The sequence below is a fragment of the Apis florea genome, unplaced genomic scaffold (genome assembly GCF_048593485.1).
Source record: "Apis florea isolate Af1SG1 unplaced genomic scaffold, ASM4859348v1 contig_3813_pilon, whole genome shotgun sequence".
Classification (NCBI taxonomy): Eukaryota; Metazoa; Arthropoda; class Insecta; order Hymenoptera; family Apidae; genus Apis; species Apis florea.
Window position 1 is genome coordinate 524,868 of NW_028256869.1, and position 17,600 is coordinate 542,467.

Below are 17,600 nucleotides of genomic sequence, written 5' to 3' on the forward strand. Positions count from 1 at the left end.
GCGAAGGAAAAGAAGGAAAGATTTCCTTTTTTTTTTTCGTTCTCGCTGCTGGCAAACAATGGCTGGCAAAGTGTCTATTTTTCCAGCGTACCGTCTCTCTCTCTCTCTCTGTTATTTTCCACGAAAAGAGAAACGCGCGCGAGATTATAAGCCGAGTCGTTTTCGCGACCGACCAACCACTGCTTGTCCACGCATTCCTTGTCCCTCTGTTTTCGTTCTCGAGAAACAGAGAGAGAGAGAGAGAGAGAGATTCGCGTTTCACCGCGAGAAAACATCGGATCAGCGGATCTCGCGTTTCGTTAATCGGTCGACACGCTTCGTGGGATAATAGAGAGAGAGAGAGAGAGAAAGAGAAAGAGAAAGAGCTGAGGAAGAAGAATCGGAAGAAAATGGCGGCTACCTGTTACGCGCCTACCCGTTTATTAACGATACGCAGAGATGATTTATAGGCGGAACAATTTATAGAGCTTTGGAGCTGGATAAATTGCATCGAAACTCGCCGCGGTTCCAGCGAAATCGGCGAACGCGCTTTAGAGAGAATTTTCGATTCCAAACCCTCTCTGGTTTGAAATAATTCTTGGCAAACGAGGGGGAAGTACTGCTCGCCGAGACGGAGGAAGAAAAGGAGACGTTCGGAAGAGATTGGAGGAGAGAACGGGGGCGCGTTCTTGATCCAGAAGCGAATTTAAAAATCGTGTTTCCTTTCCAATCTGGCCAACTACTACCGTTTCTAAGCGGACGTTTCTTCCGGGGAGGGGAGAGAAATAGTCGTATCATCGATCCCTGTCTCGCCGCGCGTTCATCATCGGTCGCTTCCACCCCCCCCAGAGACGAGCTTGCTTCTTTCGGCGAAAGGCAGGTCGAGGCGTTGCAAACGACGCAATTGCTAGTTAATTCGATAATCTTTCTAGCATTTCCTTTCCCCGAATTAATCGAACAGGCGAATTCGTTGAAAAATAGATTTACGTCTCGATCCGACGCGCTCTAAATATCCGGGGATCGACAAACGTTTCGACACAGATCGGGACACCCACCCGCTCGATTGCTTATTTAAGTTTTCCCTCTTTGCCCTCTTCCTTTCGTGTCGAACTCGAATCCCCCATTCCGATTCTTTCCCTCTGAAACTGAATATCTAAATATTTAACGGACCACTTTACGGAGCAACGTCGCGATCGTGACACGATAACAACGAGGTCCCCCGTCGATCACCACCCCCGATGAATATTTGACGATAAACAGCATCCGACGGATTAATGCGGGGAACGATCGGACGGATTTGCATTTTACAAAGGTTGAAGGATAATAATTGCCGATATACCGGTCGATGATCGTAATCGAGACCGGCCTCTCGAGGATATTTCTGTGTGTTTCCACCCAAGCATTAATGCTACTTCATCCTTCCGGACGAATCGTCCAATTGCGCTCGTTTCTCCTCTTTTCGTGGAGATCGATCACAATAGGGATTACAATACACGTCGATTGGACGTGTATTTTATTTAATGCCAAGTGTTTCGTTCGAGCAGAAGCCCCTCTTCCGATTTTCTCCTCGAATCAAAAATCCAAACCGACTCTTTACGGCAACAACGATCTAATTTAATAATTAAAATTCGCTCAACCGAGTTAAACGAACGAGTTATTGGTGGTATTTTCATAAATATTCTCGAATAATATATAACATCCTCTCGATTAATTTGGATCTATTTGCGCGCTATTCGCGTCGTTCCATATCAAGTTCAACCGCTTAACCCGATGATATTATTCCTTTCGTCGAAAAACTATCTTTTCAACCGTCCTTTATCCATTCATCGGCGAATCTCGCCTAGAATCGGGCGACAATCGCTTCGAAGACGTTTGTAATAATATCGAGAGAGAGAGAGAGGGTTTGTAACCGAGGAAAGCAGATGAGGGGAGGGTTATATATCGCGGCGAGATAACGTATTCGCGTCGATGAATATTCAGGGGGATAGGAATTTCACGAACCACGGTGTCGGTTGCCGTGTCATGGCCGGCAACAGGGATTTAACTCCCCTCCCTCCTGCTGGATCGTATGTCGAGCTATTTAGACCGCGAGAGGCACGGAAATGCGGTTCTAGTAAGACGTAACGTTGCATAAGATTCAACGGAGCGAGATATGCTCGCGTGTCGATCGAAATAAGAGGTTTCTGGCTTGCTCGTGGAAACGGGACACAGAAATTCTGTTGAATTGTCTATGAAGAAGAGATACGATAGGGATTCGAGAAACGTTTTATTTTGATTTCCACGTAAAATAGAGTAAAATAAGGGGTGGGAATAATTTTATAACTCTTCGATTCATGCTTGGCGATCGAGGAGACGGAGTTTCGATATCGACGTACGTATCTAAAAAGTTGTATATCTTGTTCTGGGGAGGAGGCATCGTTTATCGAGGCGGGGAATCGACCTCTTTCCAAGATCGGCCTCTGCCGCTTCTTCAGACTCGATACTCGAAAGAATAGAGAACCCTCTCTCCCCCCTGCCATGGCTCGCGATAAGGGGACGATTAACAATTCGAGAGCATCGTATTATCGATCCTCCCCCTCCCCCCTCAGGGGAAACACGATCGCGCTGAAATTGAATCGAGAACGAATTCGAAGCGATTTTTCGACTCGGATTCTTTCAACTCGTTTCCCCGAGTATAAACAGATTCGAAAAAGAGAGAGAGGGAGAGAGAGAGAGAGCGGGAAGAGTTGAAAATGTCGGGCGAAGGAAAATTAGCGGTAAAAATTAGAGCGCGAGAGAATCGAAGGACCGAGACAGAGAGGAAAGGAGAGGGGCCTCTCTTATTTCTCGGAGCTAATTTCTAAGAGTCTCGAGTTACGATTCTTCTGAAAGTAGTTTACTGGGTCACGACGAAGGTGATCGAAGATCGAATTATTCTCATTCCCCTTTACTTCCTTGACTCCTTCGCGCCGCGATCTCTGTTCGCGTGCCCCGCTCGCGATATCGGAAAACATCGATCTCCGGAAACAAGAAAATCACCTCTCCCCTCGCTTCTATCCAGAGAACTCTCGCGGAGAATTTCCACGTGCACGTTTGTACGAAGAAAAGCCTCGAACAAAGCGCGACACACCTCGCGAGAAAATCGGCGCAAGATCAATTTGCCGTAATTACCGTTTGAAGCTAAATAGAGGGGAGGGAGGGGGGAAGGGGTTAAAATAATAAAGCTCAAACGCGACTCGATCGGTAGAGTGGGTGGGGGGGGGTGGGTCTTGTGTACTTGGGATCCATTCTCGACCCGTGTTCCAGTCGAGTTGTCGAAACTTTGGTTGGTGAAATAGAAAGAGGACAAAGTGTCGCGCCACCCCCGCGAAAATTCATTTATCGACGAGAGGATGAACGAGCTTACACGCGGGCGTCGATCCGTGGAAATACTTTTTATCCCGCGGAGGAGACAGTTGAAGGGTGAGGAGGAGGGAGAAAGTAATCAGCTCGAGGCGGAAATTAAATAAAAGACAAACCAGGGAGAGTACGCTCGTTGGACAGATACGCGGTGTCTTTTCTTTGCTCTCGATCTGTTTTCAAGCAACAGGCCACGTTTTCCCTCGTGGAATACTCACCGAGATCGATCGTGCTTCCTTCTTCCTCCGCTTTTTCCACGTTTTATCTTTTAGGCAAGAGTCGCTTAATCGTTCTCGATACCACCCTCCATTTCCGTTTTCGTTTCTCGACCAACACCCTGCATCGATTTCGGATTTGACACACGGTCACGCATCAGTGTCAAACTTCCCACTCGGCTCGAGGATCCTGCCTCGCCGAAAAATACCTCTCTCGCGTCTCTTTGCTGCTCTGTTCAGATTTTCGAAATTTAGTGATCACGCGATCGAAGAGGCGGTCGAAAAATATTCTCCCGGTTGATCGATGTTCGATCGACGGTGGAGCAGTAGAATTAAACTAATCCGAATTCTCAAATTTGTTCCTCCTTTTCTGTCCTTCTGAAAACTCGAATCGAAGCGCGCTGTTGTTCCCCCTCGTCGTTGATCCGTTCGAGCAGGAATTTTCATCGCGAGCCTCGACGTCCAGCTATCTAATTGATCGGTGATAAAGTAAAGAGCAAGAATGGAATGGAAAGAGGTCCGATGAAAAATTTACGGCGAAGTAGCATTCTCTTCGGAATGCAGGCTTCCTTCCTTCCTTCCTCTCCTTCTTCCCTCCTTTGTTTACTCGTCGCGAGTGGACATCCCCTCCCTCTCACGTTCTAAGCCTCGATTCCGTTTCCACGCGCGATCCACCAGATTATCATCACCGATAATCGAGAGATTTGGTTTAATGGGCTTCCATTCCCCGGAAAAATTGGATAAAATTCATCCCTGCTCCTTGTATACTTATGGGGATCGTGCTGCAAAAAAAAATTCTTCTTCTACACGAATCTCTGTCTAAAGATTCATCGGGGGAAAAAGAAATCGTTCGATCGAATGATTCGTAGGAAAATCTTAATAACGAGACAACGTCTTTTCGGGTCTTTCAATTACGAGCGTGAAGGAAATTAAAGAGGTGAGAGCGACCTCGAGAAATCTCCTGGTAATTTATTACACGCGTATTCGTAAGAAGAAAGGAGAGGATTGATCGAATATGAGAAAGTTAATTGCGAACGAGTCCCTTCTTGTTCACGCGAAACTCGAGCCGCTTCTCTTCGAGGCAACAAGCAAATTCCGTTCGGCTGGCTCTGTGCATGGAGAAGTTGGCGGCGACAATCGAGTGCAAAGCTTCGAGTCGATGCACGCTACCCTTCTCCCTTCGATTAACAATTAACGAGACGCTTCCTAACGAGAGCGAAGGATACCCTTTGCCGCCGAAATTCCATCTGCCTTTGAAATATTTCTCGAATAATATACTCGAATTAGATTTTTTTTCCCCGCGCAAAGTTATCGGATTTCCTCTAACTGGCGCGAATTATTTTCGCGCACGACGAGAGAGACAGAGAGGGGGGGGGGGGGGAAGGCGAAATAACGAAAGGATAATGTTACGATGCGACGGAGGAGAGACTCGTTTTTCGACAATTAGCTCGCGTTTTAATTGGCACGCCATTTATAATGGGGGAAAAAAAAAAAAAAGAACGCGAAAATTGTAGTAGGACCATCAAAAAGGGGGACGTAATTATCGCGATCGCCAATTATCTCTTTGCATCCGAATTTCGATTCTCGCGCGTAATTCTTCCCAGAGCCGCGGATCTCTCTCCGCGGGGAAAACGCCTCGACCCTGTAACCTACAATACGAGTTTAACGCTCGTGCCTTGCTACGATGTTATTTTAGAGGCGGTAGACTCGAGGAAAATCGACCCCGACGACGAGGAACAAATCGGGAGGAAGGGAACTGCGAAGGGCGAGACTCGATTGATCGCGATGCGTCGTTGACGTTTTCCCGTACGAAGCCGAGGACTCGTCGTTGGTAGAAAAGGGGGGAGAGTGAGCTTGAGGAGAATTTTATTGAGTTGAGAAAGGAAAAGAGGGGGGAGGAGGATCCCTTTCCGAGTTTCGAGGATAGCCACGCGTCGAGGACGAATCGAACGAAAATAATAATCGCGAAACCACCGTGGCGAGGCGCGATGCTGGCGTGCGTCTATCCGGCGGAGAACTTCAAGTCGAAAGCCGTGACGGTGAAGCTCCGGCACGGACGATCGAAGAGAAAGCCAAAGTTGCTGTCTGTGAAGGAGAAACTGGCGGATGGCAAGCAGCCGGAATGCAACGACCCTAAGCTCGAGGTAAGCTTCCCTCTTCGTAACGTGTCCCCTCCACTTTTCTCCTTCCTCTCTGTTTCTTTCTTCCACGCGCGTATCTGTTCGCTGTTTGGAAAAATCGTCCACCTACCAATTCATCCCCATCTCAAAGATACGCTTTTACTTTTAGAAGACGCAAAGTTGGGAAAGATATATAAGATATAATTTTCGTGAAGCTGTCTCGCTCGCCACCGGGAAATTTCAAAGTCCTCTTGCGATCACCGATAAATAAATCTCTCTAGAAGAGAGAGAGAGAGAGAGAGAGAGGAGCTTGCTAGCGATAAAAGACGAAGAGGCGAAGAGGAGCGTGATAGCTGAGCAGAAGGGACTACGTTAGTCGGTTACTCGATCGAGTAAATAATAGTTACGGCCACTTAAACTGTCGCGAGATAACTTGGTAAGGCGTGCGCGATTGGCCCGCGGGGATTATTTCGATGAAATTCTCCTCGGTATTTATCGGCAAAGCGCGCGCCTCCGCGAATTTCCTTAATTACCACCTCGGAATTATCGCTGCCTGGCCCCTCGCTCCCCAAAATTTATTCGCCGCTCCTCACCGACGAAAACCATATACGGGTGTCTCGATACGCAACATCGTTTCGTTGCATTCTCCCTTTGTTGTTGTTGTCGAAAGAGTCGTGTTTCCGTTTTATCGCGTTTCCCCCGTTTCCCCCCCCCCCCCCTCCCCGATTCGGACAAACGCTTTCGAAAAAGTTGTGCGACGATGGCAACCAGTTGGTTGGACGCAACCAGATAATCGGTCGAATCGTTCCATGCACGATCCTCTCTTCCACGTTCCGTAAGCACCACTATCATTTTCTCGAATCGTGTAGGTCGATGCTGCTCCACAACGCTTGCAAAAATGTTCGAACCTGGCCGACTATCGAAAGCTTCACTTTCGAGCGATCTTTTCCTCCTCTCGAACAACAAGCAACGCGCAAACATATATTCTCCTCGTATCTGCTCGTATTTTATTTCCTACCTGTCCACTGGTAGCCGAGTTGCGCATTCGGTTGAATTGAACGGGTCCCGTCGTTTGCTAACGTTTGCCAACAAGTCGAATTTATATTCCCCGGTACTGTCGAGAGCTTCGCCCTCGAAATGGGGCAATTGGTTCGGTCCAAGAGGTTTCTCTGGAAACGGAGAAGGAAACGGCGACGCGGAGTTCGAAGCCACCCGTTACACGGCGCGATCGCAGAACTCGCGTTTAACACAGGCCTCGGGCCGAAATGAGAAAGGTCAACATGCCATTCGGAGAAGCTTACCTGTGTAATGCTCGGCCGGTTTCGTTTCCGGCCATGTTTTTACTCCTCCAAACCCTTGGCCGCTCCCCGCGCCCACCCGAAATTCTTCCATTCTCTACGAAAACCTTCTCTTTCCTTTCCTTTCTCTCTTTCCCTATTGCGGGATAATATCAACGAGATAAGGAAGCATTAACTCGCGACACGGATCGGAAGAAGGGAATCTCGTCCATTTAACGGATTCTCTGCCCGTTAATTGCTCTTAATTCTTGATTCCGTGTATTATTATTTACCTCTGCCTCGTTTCGAGCGAATGAATAAACGATGAAGGAAGGTATTCGAAGGAATGGAATATCGAAGAAGCAGCGACGCGAGAGGAGAATTGTCCATTGGACCGATCCGAAAATTATTCGCAATCGGGATATCCGCGACCTTTTTGTTTGCCGAAGAAATCCTCCTCCCCTCTGAGGGAGAGGGAATGGGAAGCGTACATACGAGGGAGATCCCGTTTCGTTCGAAGAGTTTTTCGATTTTGTCGAACGAATTGGCAAAATTATTCCTTCTCGCCCTCGTCGAAAATCTAGGGAAAAGGGAAGATGTGCAGGCGAAATTATGTAATCGAGCGTTGTGAAAAGAGGGAGGCCGGTATATAAAACGGTACGAATTTTTCTTAGTAATTCTACTCGGGCACACAATCGAGGGAGCGGAAGAAAAAGGAGAAATTTACGCGCCGCGTAGCGCGACGACGAGCTTGAAGAAATTCGAAACGCCGTAAAGAGTTTAAATACGTACGTATGGAGCGTGCGTATCTAGACGAAAGAAAATCGAGAGGAGAAGGAGAAGGAGGAAGGATGGAAAAGTGGGAATTGGCGTTAACGAAGGTAACGAGGTTTGAATTGGCGTATCATCCCTCGAATGGTCATTCATAAAGCCGGTTTGGTTTTTCCTTCCCTTTTAATCACGCTTACGTATCGATTTCTCTCCGACATTGCTCCCCTCCCCTCTTCCTCCCCCCCGCTTTTCGAGAAGTCCGTCCGTATCTGGATACAATGGATACAAGATTGTCGTATCCTGTACAGGATACAATGGGAAATTAAGTTGTTCGTGACTCGAACGAAGATGTGATCGAACTATTAATACACCCGTTTTCGGCTTCTAAATAAACTACTGTGACTTGCAGGTGTGGAACTTGCGCCGCATCCTCGAAACTCGCCACGCATTCCGAAGGTAATAAAATATTCCTTCGTCCGAATGGATGAAGGCAACCTGGCATTAAATCAAGCTGGAGAGAAGAATTTGACGCCGAAATGAGCAAAATCTGCGAGATTTTTCTGTGGAACCACAATATATACATCTGGCGGATAGCTCGGGGAGGGAGAGGAGGTTCCTCTCCGAGCGTACGGGATAATAACAGGGCAGTCGCATCGCGTGTCTCCTCGAATCGCGCTTGTTCGAGTTTCACGCGCGCGAAAAACGCGGTACGCTCGAAGGCACGCCACCTTTCTTCGATCGAGAGAGAAAAAGAGAGAGAGAATTCTCTCCACCCTTTGCTCGGATCAGTGACCGCGCTCGCGTCTATTTACGAGGCGACGGTTGAAACGCGAGAGAAAATTTGCGGTTTCGAAGTGAAAAATCTCTCCCTCGCAACGCCCTGGAAGGGTGTTTGATATTTATTCACCCCTACCTTTATCGCGCGAGTTATTGCGCTTTACAATCTCCGTTTAATTTTTTTTTCCTCCTCCTCCTCCTCCTCCTTCTTCTTCTTCCTCTTCTTCTTCTTCTCCCTTTCACAAGCTATTTAACCGGAAAATCTGAGAACGACCGGTGTAAATTAGATTGTTCCGGAAAGGGGTTCAAATGTAAAAGAGAGATACCATTTAACCATAAATTCATAACGTTAAATTTGCATCAAATATATTTTCATTCGTTGACGAGAGGAGACGTTGGAGGAGACGTTGTAGATATCGATGGGGTGTGAAACCGGGGGTAATAGCAGATGAGAGGAAGAAGAGAGGGATAAAGTTTTCATGGTTATCAAAGTGCAAAGTAATCGAATTCGGATTAATTCGGGAGGGTGGGGACATCGGGATCGAGAAAATTGAATCGTCGGTTAACGAGCGTTAAGAGAAAAGTTTCCTCGATTTTCTTCTGGTTCGCCGGTGATCCTTTGCATTAAAGATTAACTCTCTTCCTCCCCTTCCCCGAAACCGTTCCGCCATTTTCTCGCGACGGCGGTTAAGCGAATAAAGCGAGGAGGAAGACTTTGTGCGGGGTGCTTGGATCCATCGATGTCGATCAATTCGAAAGGCGCTAATAGCCGCCTTCTCGCCGATTTAATGATGCCTGGAACGTGCGCTGAACGTAGGAGCAACAAAACCCATCCCTCGTATCTTTCCTTATTCAACCAGATCGATGATTCCCGATCGATCTGGCTGCTACTTGGAAATCGTGCCTTGTTAATGTCTCGATCCTTGCGACAACCCTGCGAATCCGTCGCGGTGAAGTCGGAAATTTCTCTACGATTCGAATGAAAAGAAAATTTCATTCGGATTAACCTTTTTTCAAAACTGTGCCACCACGCGCGATATTCGAAACGAGTTTCCTTTTTCGAGAGGGATCCGTATTAATCTCGGCGGATAAACGGAGAGATGAACGAGCGTTTGAATTTTGATTAGGAAACATGGATTTCATTCGACGTGATTTGGGTTAGCCGCTCCGCTTCGATTTGTTGCTTCGATTGGAGGCAAAATTTTATCTGGCCTCCGAGCAACGAAGTTCGTCAAGGAGCGAAAGAGAGAGAGAGAGTTTTAGGAGACGTTTAATCGCACGGTTTGAAATCTTGCGATCGAGTGGAATTTTGGAGCCAGTCTCAGTGGCTCGAGTTATTCCTCGTCTCGTCTTTTCCCTTCGTATTTTTCGTCGAAAAAGAAAAAAAAAAAAGAAAGAAAAAAATCATAATTTACTTCGAAATCGTACTCCGCTTAACGATATATTCTCCGATTTAACGAAGAGTTGGTTATTAAGAAAGGTGGTAGAAATGTAGAGGTTGGAGAATACACAGCGTGTGCGATTATCGGTAACAGACACGCTCGGCTCGTTTTCGTTGACGTACGAAGGTTACCAAGAGTCCTTGTCTCGGTGTGTGGAATTCGAAGGGCCAAGTCGACCTTGGGATTCTACTTGGTATCGGAGGCCGGTCCTCTCCAGATGGTGCACGAGGTCAAGCAAAAAGAACTCTCCTCCAGTCCGGACCTACCACTCCTCTCGTCTCGCTTTTTCTTTTCTCCGCCGCGTTACGCCTCTCCCCGGATCCCCATTCCTCCTTCCGTTTTTCCATTTGTTTCTGCGAAATCGCGTAATCCTTCCAGCTTTTCCTCCTCTCCCCTCTTCGTCGTCCTCATATTCTTCTTCTTCTTCTTCTTCATCTTCGTTGCTCCCCTCGTCGTTTTGCGAAATGGCAGGCTGACATTTAGAAGGATTTACCTTCCGCGAGATTTTATTGTATAACCTCGATTATCGCCGCGTCGATAATCGAGATAGGATCCGAGGAGGAGAAGCATCGGTAGGTTAATAATGTTGGATTTACGAGGATGGAGAATCGGGTCGATCGTTTAAGAGATTCAATGTCCACAGACTGATGTTATTGCTCGTTATTTCTCTCGTATCGCGGCAAGTTGTAGGACAAAGATGGAACAACTGGTGTTCTTCCTCTTCTAAAAATGCAGGTTAAAACGAATTATGCGTCGCGTTAAAAAAGAAACTTGGTTCTTACATTTATAATGCGACAAATTTTTATTTCCGACCCGATTAAATTTTCGATCGGAAAAATTTGTCGATACGGAGAAGACGAAGCGGATGGCAAAAAAGTGCAGATATTTGTAACCGCTTTTCCTGACGTACTGTTAATCCTGTTTCAGTTACCAGTGGGCGGGGGTGGTGCTGTGCTGGTGCTCAGCGAGCTTGAAAGCATGGCAGCCAGGCAACAGCGGGAAATTGCCCAGCAAAGGCGCCTCCTGGAGCAGAGGGAGGCCCGTCTAGCCGTGCTTCGAGGCGCACAGGTGAGAGAGAACCACTTCTTCCAACCTAAATGCGGAAATCGTTCTGGAAATTGGCCGACAAAGCTCCTGTAATATTCCCTCCTTCGGTCTTGCCCTCGATGCGTTTTCCACCTTCCGCTCATCGATGAGGCCAACTTCCGCCCGTCCACCGCTCCATCCTCCAAACACGCCGCGTTTTTCTTTTTTTTTTTTTTCCTTCATCCTCGATTCCATCCTCTAACTCTCCTCATCCGCGATCGTCGTCCATGCATCGTGTGCGTATCACATTTATTATATATTCGTATTTTATCGTACAAGTTTCTCCAGATTATCGTCTATATTTCGAAGCGGATGAAGGTACGGAAGATTTACTGTTTACGGCACGTTTGCATCGCGAATATTTTTTAAAAAAAAAAAAAAAAAGGAAAGGAAAAAAGTGAAAAAGGAAGAAAAAAAATATTTTTCATATATCCGGCTACTCCCATTCGGCACAAGTGTTGTCGTCAATATGCACAACCATTTCGCCGTGCATTTTTCGCCGTGCTTACGTCCGCTTTTTATATTTATCAAAAATCAATATCCACCATATCGGGGAATGGATCCGCTCCCAATTTCGATACACGCGTTCTAAAACGATCTATTTTAAAGGAATAAATTTTCAATCCGTTATTTTTTTCCATGGAAGAGAAAGGTGAAGCAAAGTTTACGCGCGCGCGTAGTTTTTCCGAGAGCGGAAACAGCGATATAAGAAAATTTCTCCGAGTGGTTGCCCGCGGAATTCAATGTTTAGCCGTTTACAGCTGGTGAACGACGATAAAACGGCTCGTAAACAACCTTCGTTTCCCGCGATATAAAATCTCGAAATGATCCCCAACTTTCATCGGCCCCTCGTTCTTCCCCGCCAATGAGAAGCGGAACATTCGCGTCATGAATAATTCAAACTAATAATAGACTGGGGAACAGTTTATGCCTATTATCGACCAGATAACTGTCCGTTCGACCGGCCTCGTCATCCCGTGGAAGATCCACCACCACGCGTGTCGAGTCGTTGCTCGCCCACCGTCACCGGCTACCGTGATAAACCGTAATAAGAATGCAACCAAAGGATCGCGTGATTCTCGATTCACAGGTCGGGTGTAGTATTCTTTGCTCCTTCCTCTCGCAAAGATTTTCTTTCCAAATTGTAAATTGTCCACTCGAGATTCGTGTCGAAAGAGAGAGAGAGAGAGGGGAGGGAGTTGGAAGGGAATCGTGTGAGATATTCCGGAGAACACCTGCTATGCAACCACCACGGCCGGGTGGTAAATAATTAACGGGTTTCTATCATTGGAAAGATGGAGCGCAAGATGGAGCGTAAGAGCAACCGGCAATTACATCCATCCAGCATTGTCAATCTTCTTCTTCTGAGAGTAACTTGGCGAAACAGTCGGGTTTCCCCGTGTTTGAGGAATCAACGCTCGGCCGAAAGGAATCCTGAGAGCGTTTCCTCGAGGAAACAAGAAATTCGTCATCGATTACGCGTATCGTTGATGAATTCGCGCGCGTATGCGTATGTTGCGCGTAATGGAATGACGAATAAAAGATGGAGCGAGGCCAATGCACCTACCGTTAGCTTTGCTAACCATGACCTTGATCCTGAACCTCCGATCATGAAGATTCCGTGTTGAAAAGAGCGAGAGATAGCGATTACGTCGGGAAATGATGTATCGTTGTTCCTTTTCGTGAAAACGGGATGAAGTTCGAATGAAACTTAATCTGTAATAAAACTTCATCGAGCGATGCCATTGCGTGAAAACACTTTTAAAGATCGACGCGTTGATCTTCGATCACAATCATCGTTTGTGCAATATTGAAATAATTGTATTATACTCACAAAACGATCGAGATAATTTAGAATAAATTCGGGTATCGTAAATGTCACGATCACACTTTTAAGAAAATAATTTTAGATCGCGTTGATATAATCGATCATAATCATCGTTACGCTCGTGGAACATGGAAATAATTGTGCTCTACTCGCGAAACGATCGAGTATTTTGAAATAAATTCGGGTATCGTAAATGTCACGATCACACTTTTAAGGAAATAATTTTGGATCGCGTTGATATAATCGATCATAATCATCGTTACGCTCGTGGAACATGGAAATAATTGTGCTCTACTCGCGAAACGATCGAGATAATTTGGAATAAGATCTCGTTCCGTATCGTAGATGTGAGGATGAATGACGCGAAATGGCGCTGGTATCGACGAGGCCGTACGAGGGTTGGAGGCGTTCAAATCACCGGTTAAACCCGGATCCGCTTAGGCGCGCGATTTTAATCAGATCGCGCAGTCCACTCGACTCGACTCGCACCCTGTAGCGAGCTAGTCAAGCGCGTAACGCGTTGAATTCTTGGTGGAAGACGACGACGACGACGACGACGACGACGACAACGTTTCCTCGCTTCCTCGTGTGCTTAGCACTCGACGCGCGTGTAACGAGCCTCTTCTTCCACGATATTAACGAGATTAAGAGCGTCGAGTCGCGCCCTCCGCTTACCTCTCTCCTACGTTAAATGACGTCAGTCTAATCTCCCATTCATTACTTTGTAACAACGATTCTGACGCTTCGCTCGATTCGCCAAGAAAATGGAGAGAAAAAAAAAAAAAAAAGAAAGAAAAATTATCGATTCTCGAACGACGAGATTCTTCTTCTCTCTCTCTCACACACAGAGGTCTCGCTGTGAGAGAGATGTGCGCTCGCCTCGAGAAAATGGAGCGCAACAACTGTACACGCGCGAAGATGCTCGGTCGCTCGCGGCAGATTCCCCGGCAATTGGAAGTAATACGAGATAGAATCGAGAGGGCGACAAGGCTCGGCCCAGGATTTTCTCAGACACGAAAACTTTAATCCTCGGCGTCGCCTCTATTCCCCGGGACGAGATCTCGATATATAAAAGAAGATACGGAAAGTTTCAGCCACGAATCCCCTCCATTCGTTCCTCCAGCAGGACGACGAGCTTTTCTCCTGAGCTTAACGATCCACGCTACGTACGCTATATGGAGCGAAAAAAAAAAAAGAGAGAGAGAGAAAAAGACTCGAGGAGCGAATTTCAGTTTCCACGCGGAAAGCTCTAATTTCGGTTAACGTTCTCGGGAAGAGATTACTACTGGACGACCTCTGGTCTGCTACTTGGTCGCGACGCTGTTAAATTCCGCGTTAAATTTTAGAGAAGATCCCCGGAACAGGATCTCCGATTTTCATGTTTGGACGTAGTGGTATGCGAGGAGAATGCGCGTAAACGATTAGCGAAGATCCTTTGAAATTGGTTGTTAGTCGGCGAAGGAAGGGAGCTCGTTTCGCTCGTGTAGTTTGCCACTCCAGGAGTAGTGTTAATATTTTAAAAGATGGAACGCGTAAATGTCGTCGTGAAAACTCCCTCTTACTCGTTTGAAATATTCTCCCTCTCTCGCCTCCCTTTACTATCCGTTCCATTCATCAGCCCCGTATTCACTTTGGTGGCCGGTATTCCGTTGTATTCATCCACCCCCTCCCCGTATTCAATGACCGGTATTTGCTGTTTCAGGAGCCAGCACAGCAGGACAAACTCGCCAGATTGAGGCACAGGTTGGACCAACAACAAAGCAAACTGAATCGGTTGCGATTACTCAGGTCGCAGACCGACCAGTCACGTGCCAACAACGCCACGCTGAGTAAGTCGCTTTTTATTATCCCCGTGCGCTCTACGTCGACCCTACGAGATAACTCTCGCTTTAAATATGAGAGATCCGAGATCCTCTTTGAACCAAGGTGTATCACTTTTCGTCACGAACGAGCGTTTGATAAATATTGGAAGCCTCACAGGGAGCAGGATCTCTGTACAACTCCTTTCGACGATGAAGAAACTTGGTTTCGAATTCGAATCGGTTGTCCCTCGACAACCGCCGGGGAAGAGAAGAGCGATGTATCGCTGTTCGAAAAGTTGGGGGAAATTCTTGGAGCGAGCCAAGGAGAATAGAGTTTCGTAGCGACATTCCAGCGGAGAATGTGATTCGATGTCGCGCGATTACGCAGAGAAGGAACTCGTACGCAGCCAATTCCTGTGATTTTCAACGGGATCGAACGCCTCTCTCTCTCTCTCTCTCTCTCTCGTGGAAGGCGTGTCGAGCGCGAAAGAATATAAATAAAGGATTCGATAAAGATTTCGCGGACAATATGGATAAGTCTCTGTTCGAAGCTTGCCTCGACTTATCCTCCTCGTCCCACCTTTCGGATTCGGATGATACACGCGCCGTATTTGCAGCCGCTTCTCGCTCGTTCCTTGCAAAGCGTTTTGCAAGAGATCGTGGGCGAGGTTGTAGGTGTTTTTTCGAACGACCGACGCGAGATAGGGCCCAACCTAGACGACGACTCCCTTCGATGATTTTAGAATCGCGGCTTTAATTCGAAATCACATTCCTCCATCGATAACTCGCCATAACTCGAACACGATATTCACGCCTTCTTGCGTATTTTATCAAACGCTGTTCGAGCAAGGAATTCCAATTGGCGTTACGCTAGGCTAGGCTTTCTTCCAGGTCTTTTCAAATGTTCAACAAATGGAGTTTGATTTCCCGTATTATTATTATTATTATTATTATTCCCCGAGAAAGTTCACTCGCTGTAACGGATCATCCACGAGTTAAGAAGCAAAATATTCGTGGTCTATCTTCTCGATTCGAAGCCTTGCTCCGTCTCTTTCATTCGCGCCACGTTCGAGCTCGATCCATCCCCGAGTTGGGAAGCTTTTCGACCGAGATGAGCCGGTTGAAAAGTGCGATCGGCCGGGAATAAAAGGCGAAACGGCGGAGGGGATGGAGGCCGAATAGAGGAAGGGAAGGGATCGCGTTACCAACGGAAATTCGCGTAATCTGGTTGGAACGTGGTGGAACTCGATGGATTCCGCGTCCGAGATCGCTCATAGAAATGCAAATGATGGAAATTCATCGTTGAAACGCGTCTTGGATAACCGTTCGAAGGATGAACCGCGGCGGTTTCTAGAAGAGGAGGAGAGGATCGCCTCTCTCCGGCAGAGAGAGAAAGAGAGAGAGGTGCACAGATTCGAAACTTTGTGTCATCCTGACCCAATATGCCCGGGGGAGCCCCGTACGTTTTCCCCCGCCCTCTCGTGGATTTGATGGCTTCCTAGTCGAAACGAGTTTAAACGGGCCACGTAGATTCCGCGTTTTACGGATGGATGTATCTCCGGTTCTCGTTTCAAAGTCCGAAATAAGGGATAATGATTTTTTACGATGCTAACCTTTCGAGTCGCGCTAACCAACGAAGAGCTCGCTCGCGAGATCGATACCGAACTTTTTTCTCTCCTCTTTCTCCCGTCTCGTTGAATTAAATTCGTGCGTCTTCTCTTTCAATTTCTCTGTCAAAAAAAAAAAAAAAAAAAAAGAAGGAAGAAAGAAAGGAAGAGAGAAAGGTTCGCGTCTCGTTTATATGTACGTTTGTATGCAAAACAGGGACGACGATCAAAGAGAGGCCCGTTTAAAAAATATTTCCCTCGCCCACGATAAAATTGGCGAGGAACGGGAAAAACGAAATGGACCCGCGCGTAATCTTCGTGATCCCTCGATGTTCCACGCGCGATGCGGTTTATTTCAAAAAAAAAAAAAAAAAGAAAAAAAATCCTTCGAATTAAACGGTCGAAGGGGAGCGGGGTTTAATTAAAGAGGGCTTTTCGGCCTCGCCCGTATCGCGGGAATTATGCGGCTCGAATGAATGCCCCACTCCACCCTCGCGAAAAGTCACGACGAGCCTTCTTCTCCCTCGAAAAAAAATATCGTCGCACGATTTTCTCGTCCCCCCACGATCGTTTATTTCCGCGTGCACGCCTCATATTTACCGTTTCTCGGCCCGTCCCAGAATTTCATTTCCTGGCTGGTGTCGATGCCATCCCGATCCCGGGAAAGATCGAATTTTTCTCAGACTCTCGGTGGAGGGGGAATTGAAACGAAGGGGTTTCGAGGAGGGGTGAAAGAAGGGTGAAGAAAGATGCTCGGAACGATGTTCGGCCTGATATGACGCGAGTTTCCCAAAACGTCGACCGGTTTATCTTGTCTTCCGAGCTGTGATGCCGTCTGTCTCGGCAAAAGAGTCCTCCTCCTCGACGGGGATTCGACGATTCTCTTTGTCGATTCGAAGGGATCGGGATGTTTGACGAACTCCCCCGTCTGAATTGGGTTTCGTGATATTTTAGCGTGGGGGAGGGGCGCTTCTTTCTCTCTCCGAAAACAAACGAAGGGAACTCGCTTTCCTTCTTATTCGAACCGAGCGGAGTATCCATGTTTCCCTTCTTCTTCTTCTTCTTCTTCTTCTTCTTCTTCTCTTTCTTTCCTTCTTCTGAACCAAGTTGAAACAACTTCTCTGCCAACGCGAGTCGAGGAGTTAATTTTTCCCCTTTGTTAATCCCCTTTGCCCGAAGTCGATGTCGAAGAAATTCAATTTTTAAATTCGAGGGAATGGTCGTGGAAAAAGTGAAAAACACCCAGTTTGAAAAAAATAAAAAAAATCCGCCAAGATAAATAACCATTCCGCATCGAAAACCGGAACCATCGATCCTC

At 47.0% G+C, this 17,600-nt stretch overlaps 1 protein-coding gene across 8 annotated transcripts in view; it reads left to right on the top strand.

Annotated features, from left to right (window-relative positions):
- The window catches only part of LOC100870125 (Ankyrin-repeat, SH3-domain, and Proline-rich-region containing Protein), a 78,931-nt gene that overhangs the window by 44,976 nt on the left and 16,355 nt on the right, over positions 1-17,600 (top strand). For 4 of the 8 annotated variants that reach the window (XM_086917128.1, XM_086917127.1, XM_086917129.1 and 1 more), the window contains 3 exons: positions 5,269-5,716; positions 10,887-11,027; positions 14,576-14,702. In XM_086917128.1, coding sequence (XP_086773254.1) covers positions 5,561-5,716; positions 10,887-11,027; positions 14,576-14,702 — 424 coding nt within the window. In that variant the 5' untranslated portion in view covers positions 5,269-5,560. The remainder of the gene's footprint in view (positions 1-5,268; positions 5,717-10,886; positions 11,028-14,575; positions 14,703-17,600) is intronic. The other 4 variants (XM_086917131.1, XM_086917130.1, XM_086917132.1 and 1 more) reach the window with 1 other exon arrangement.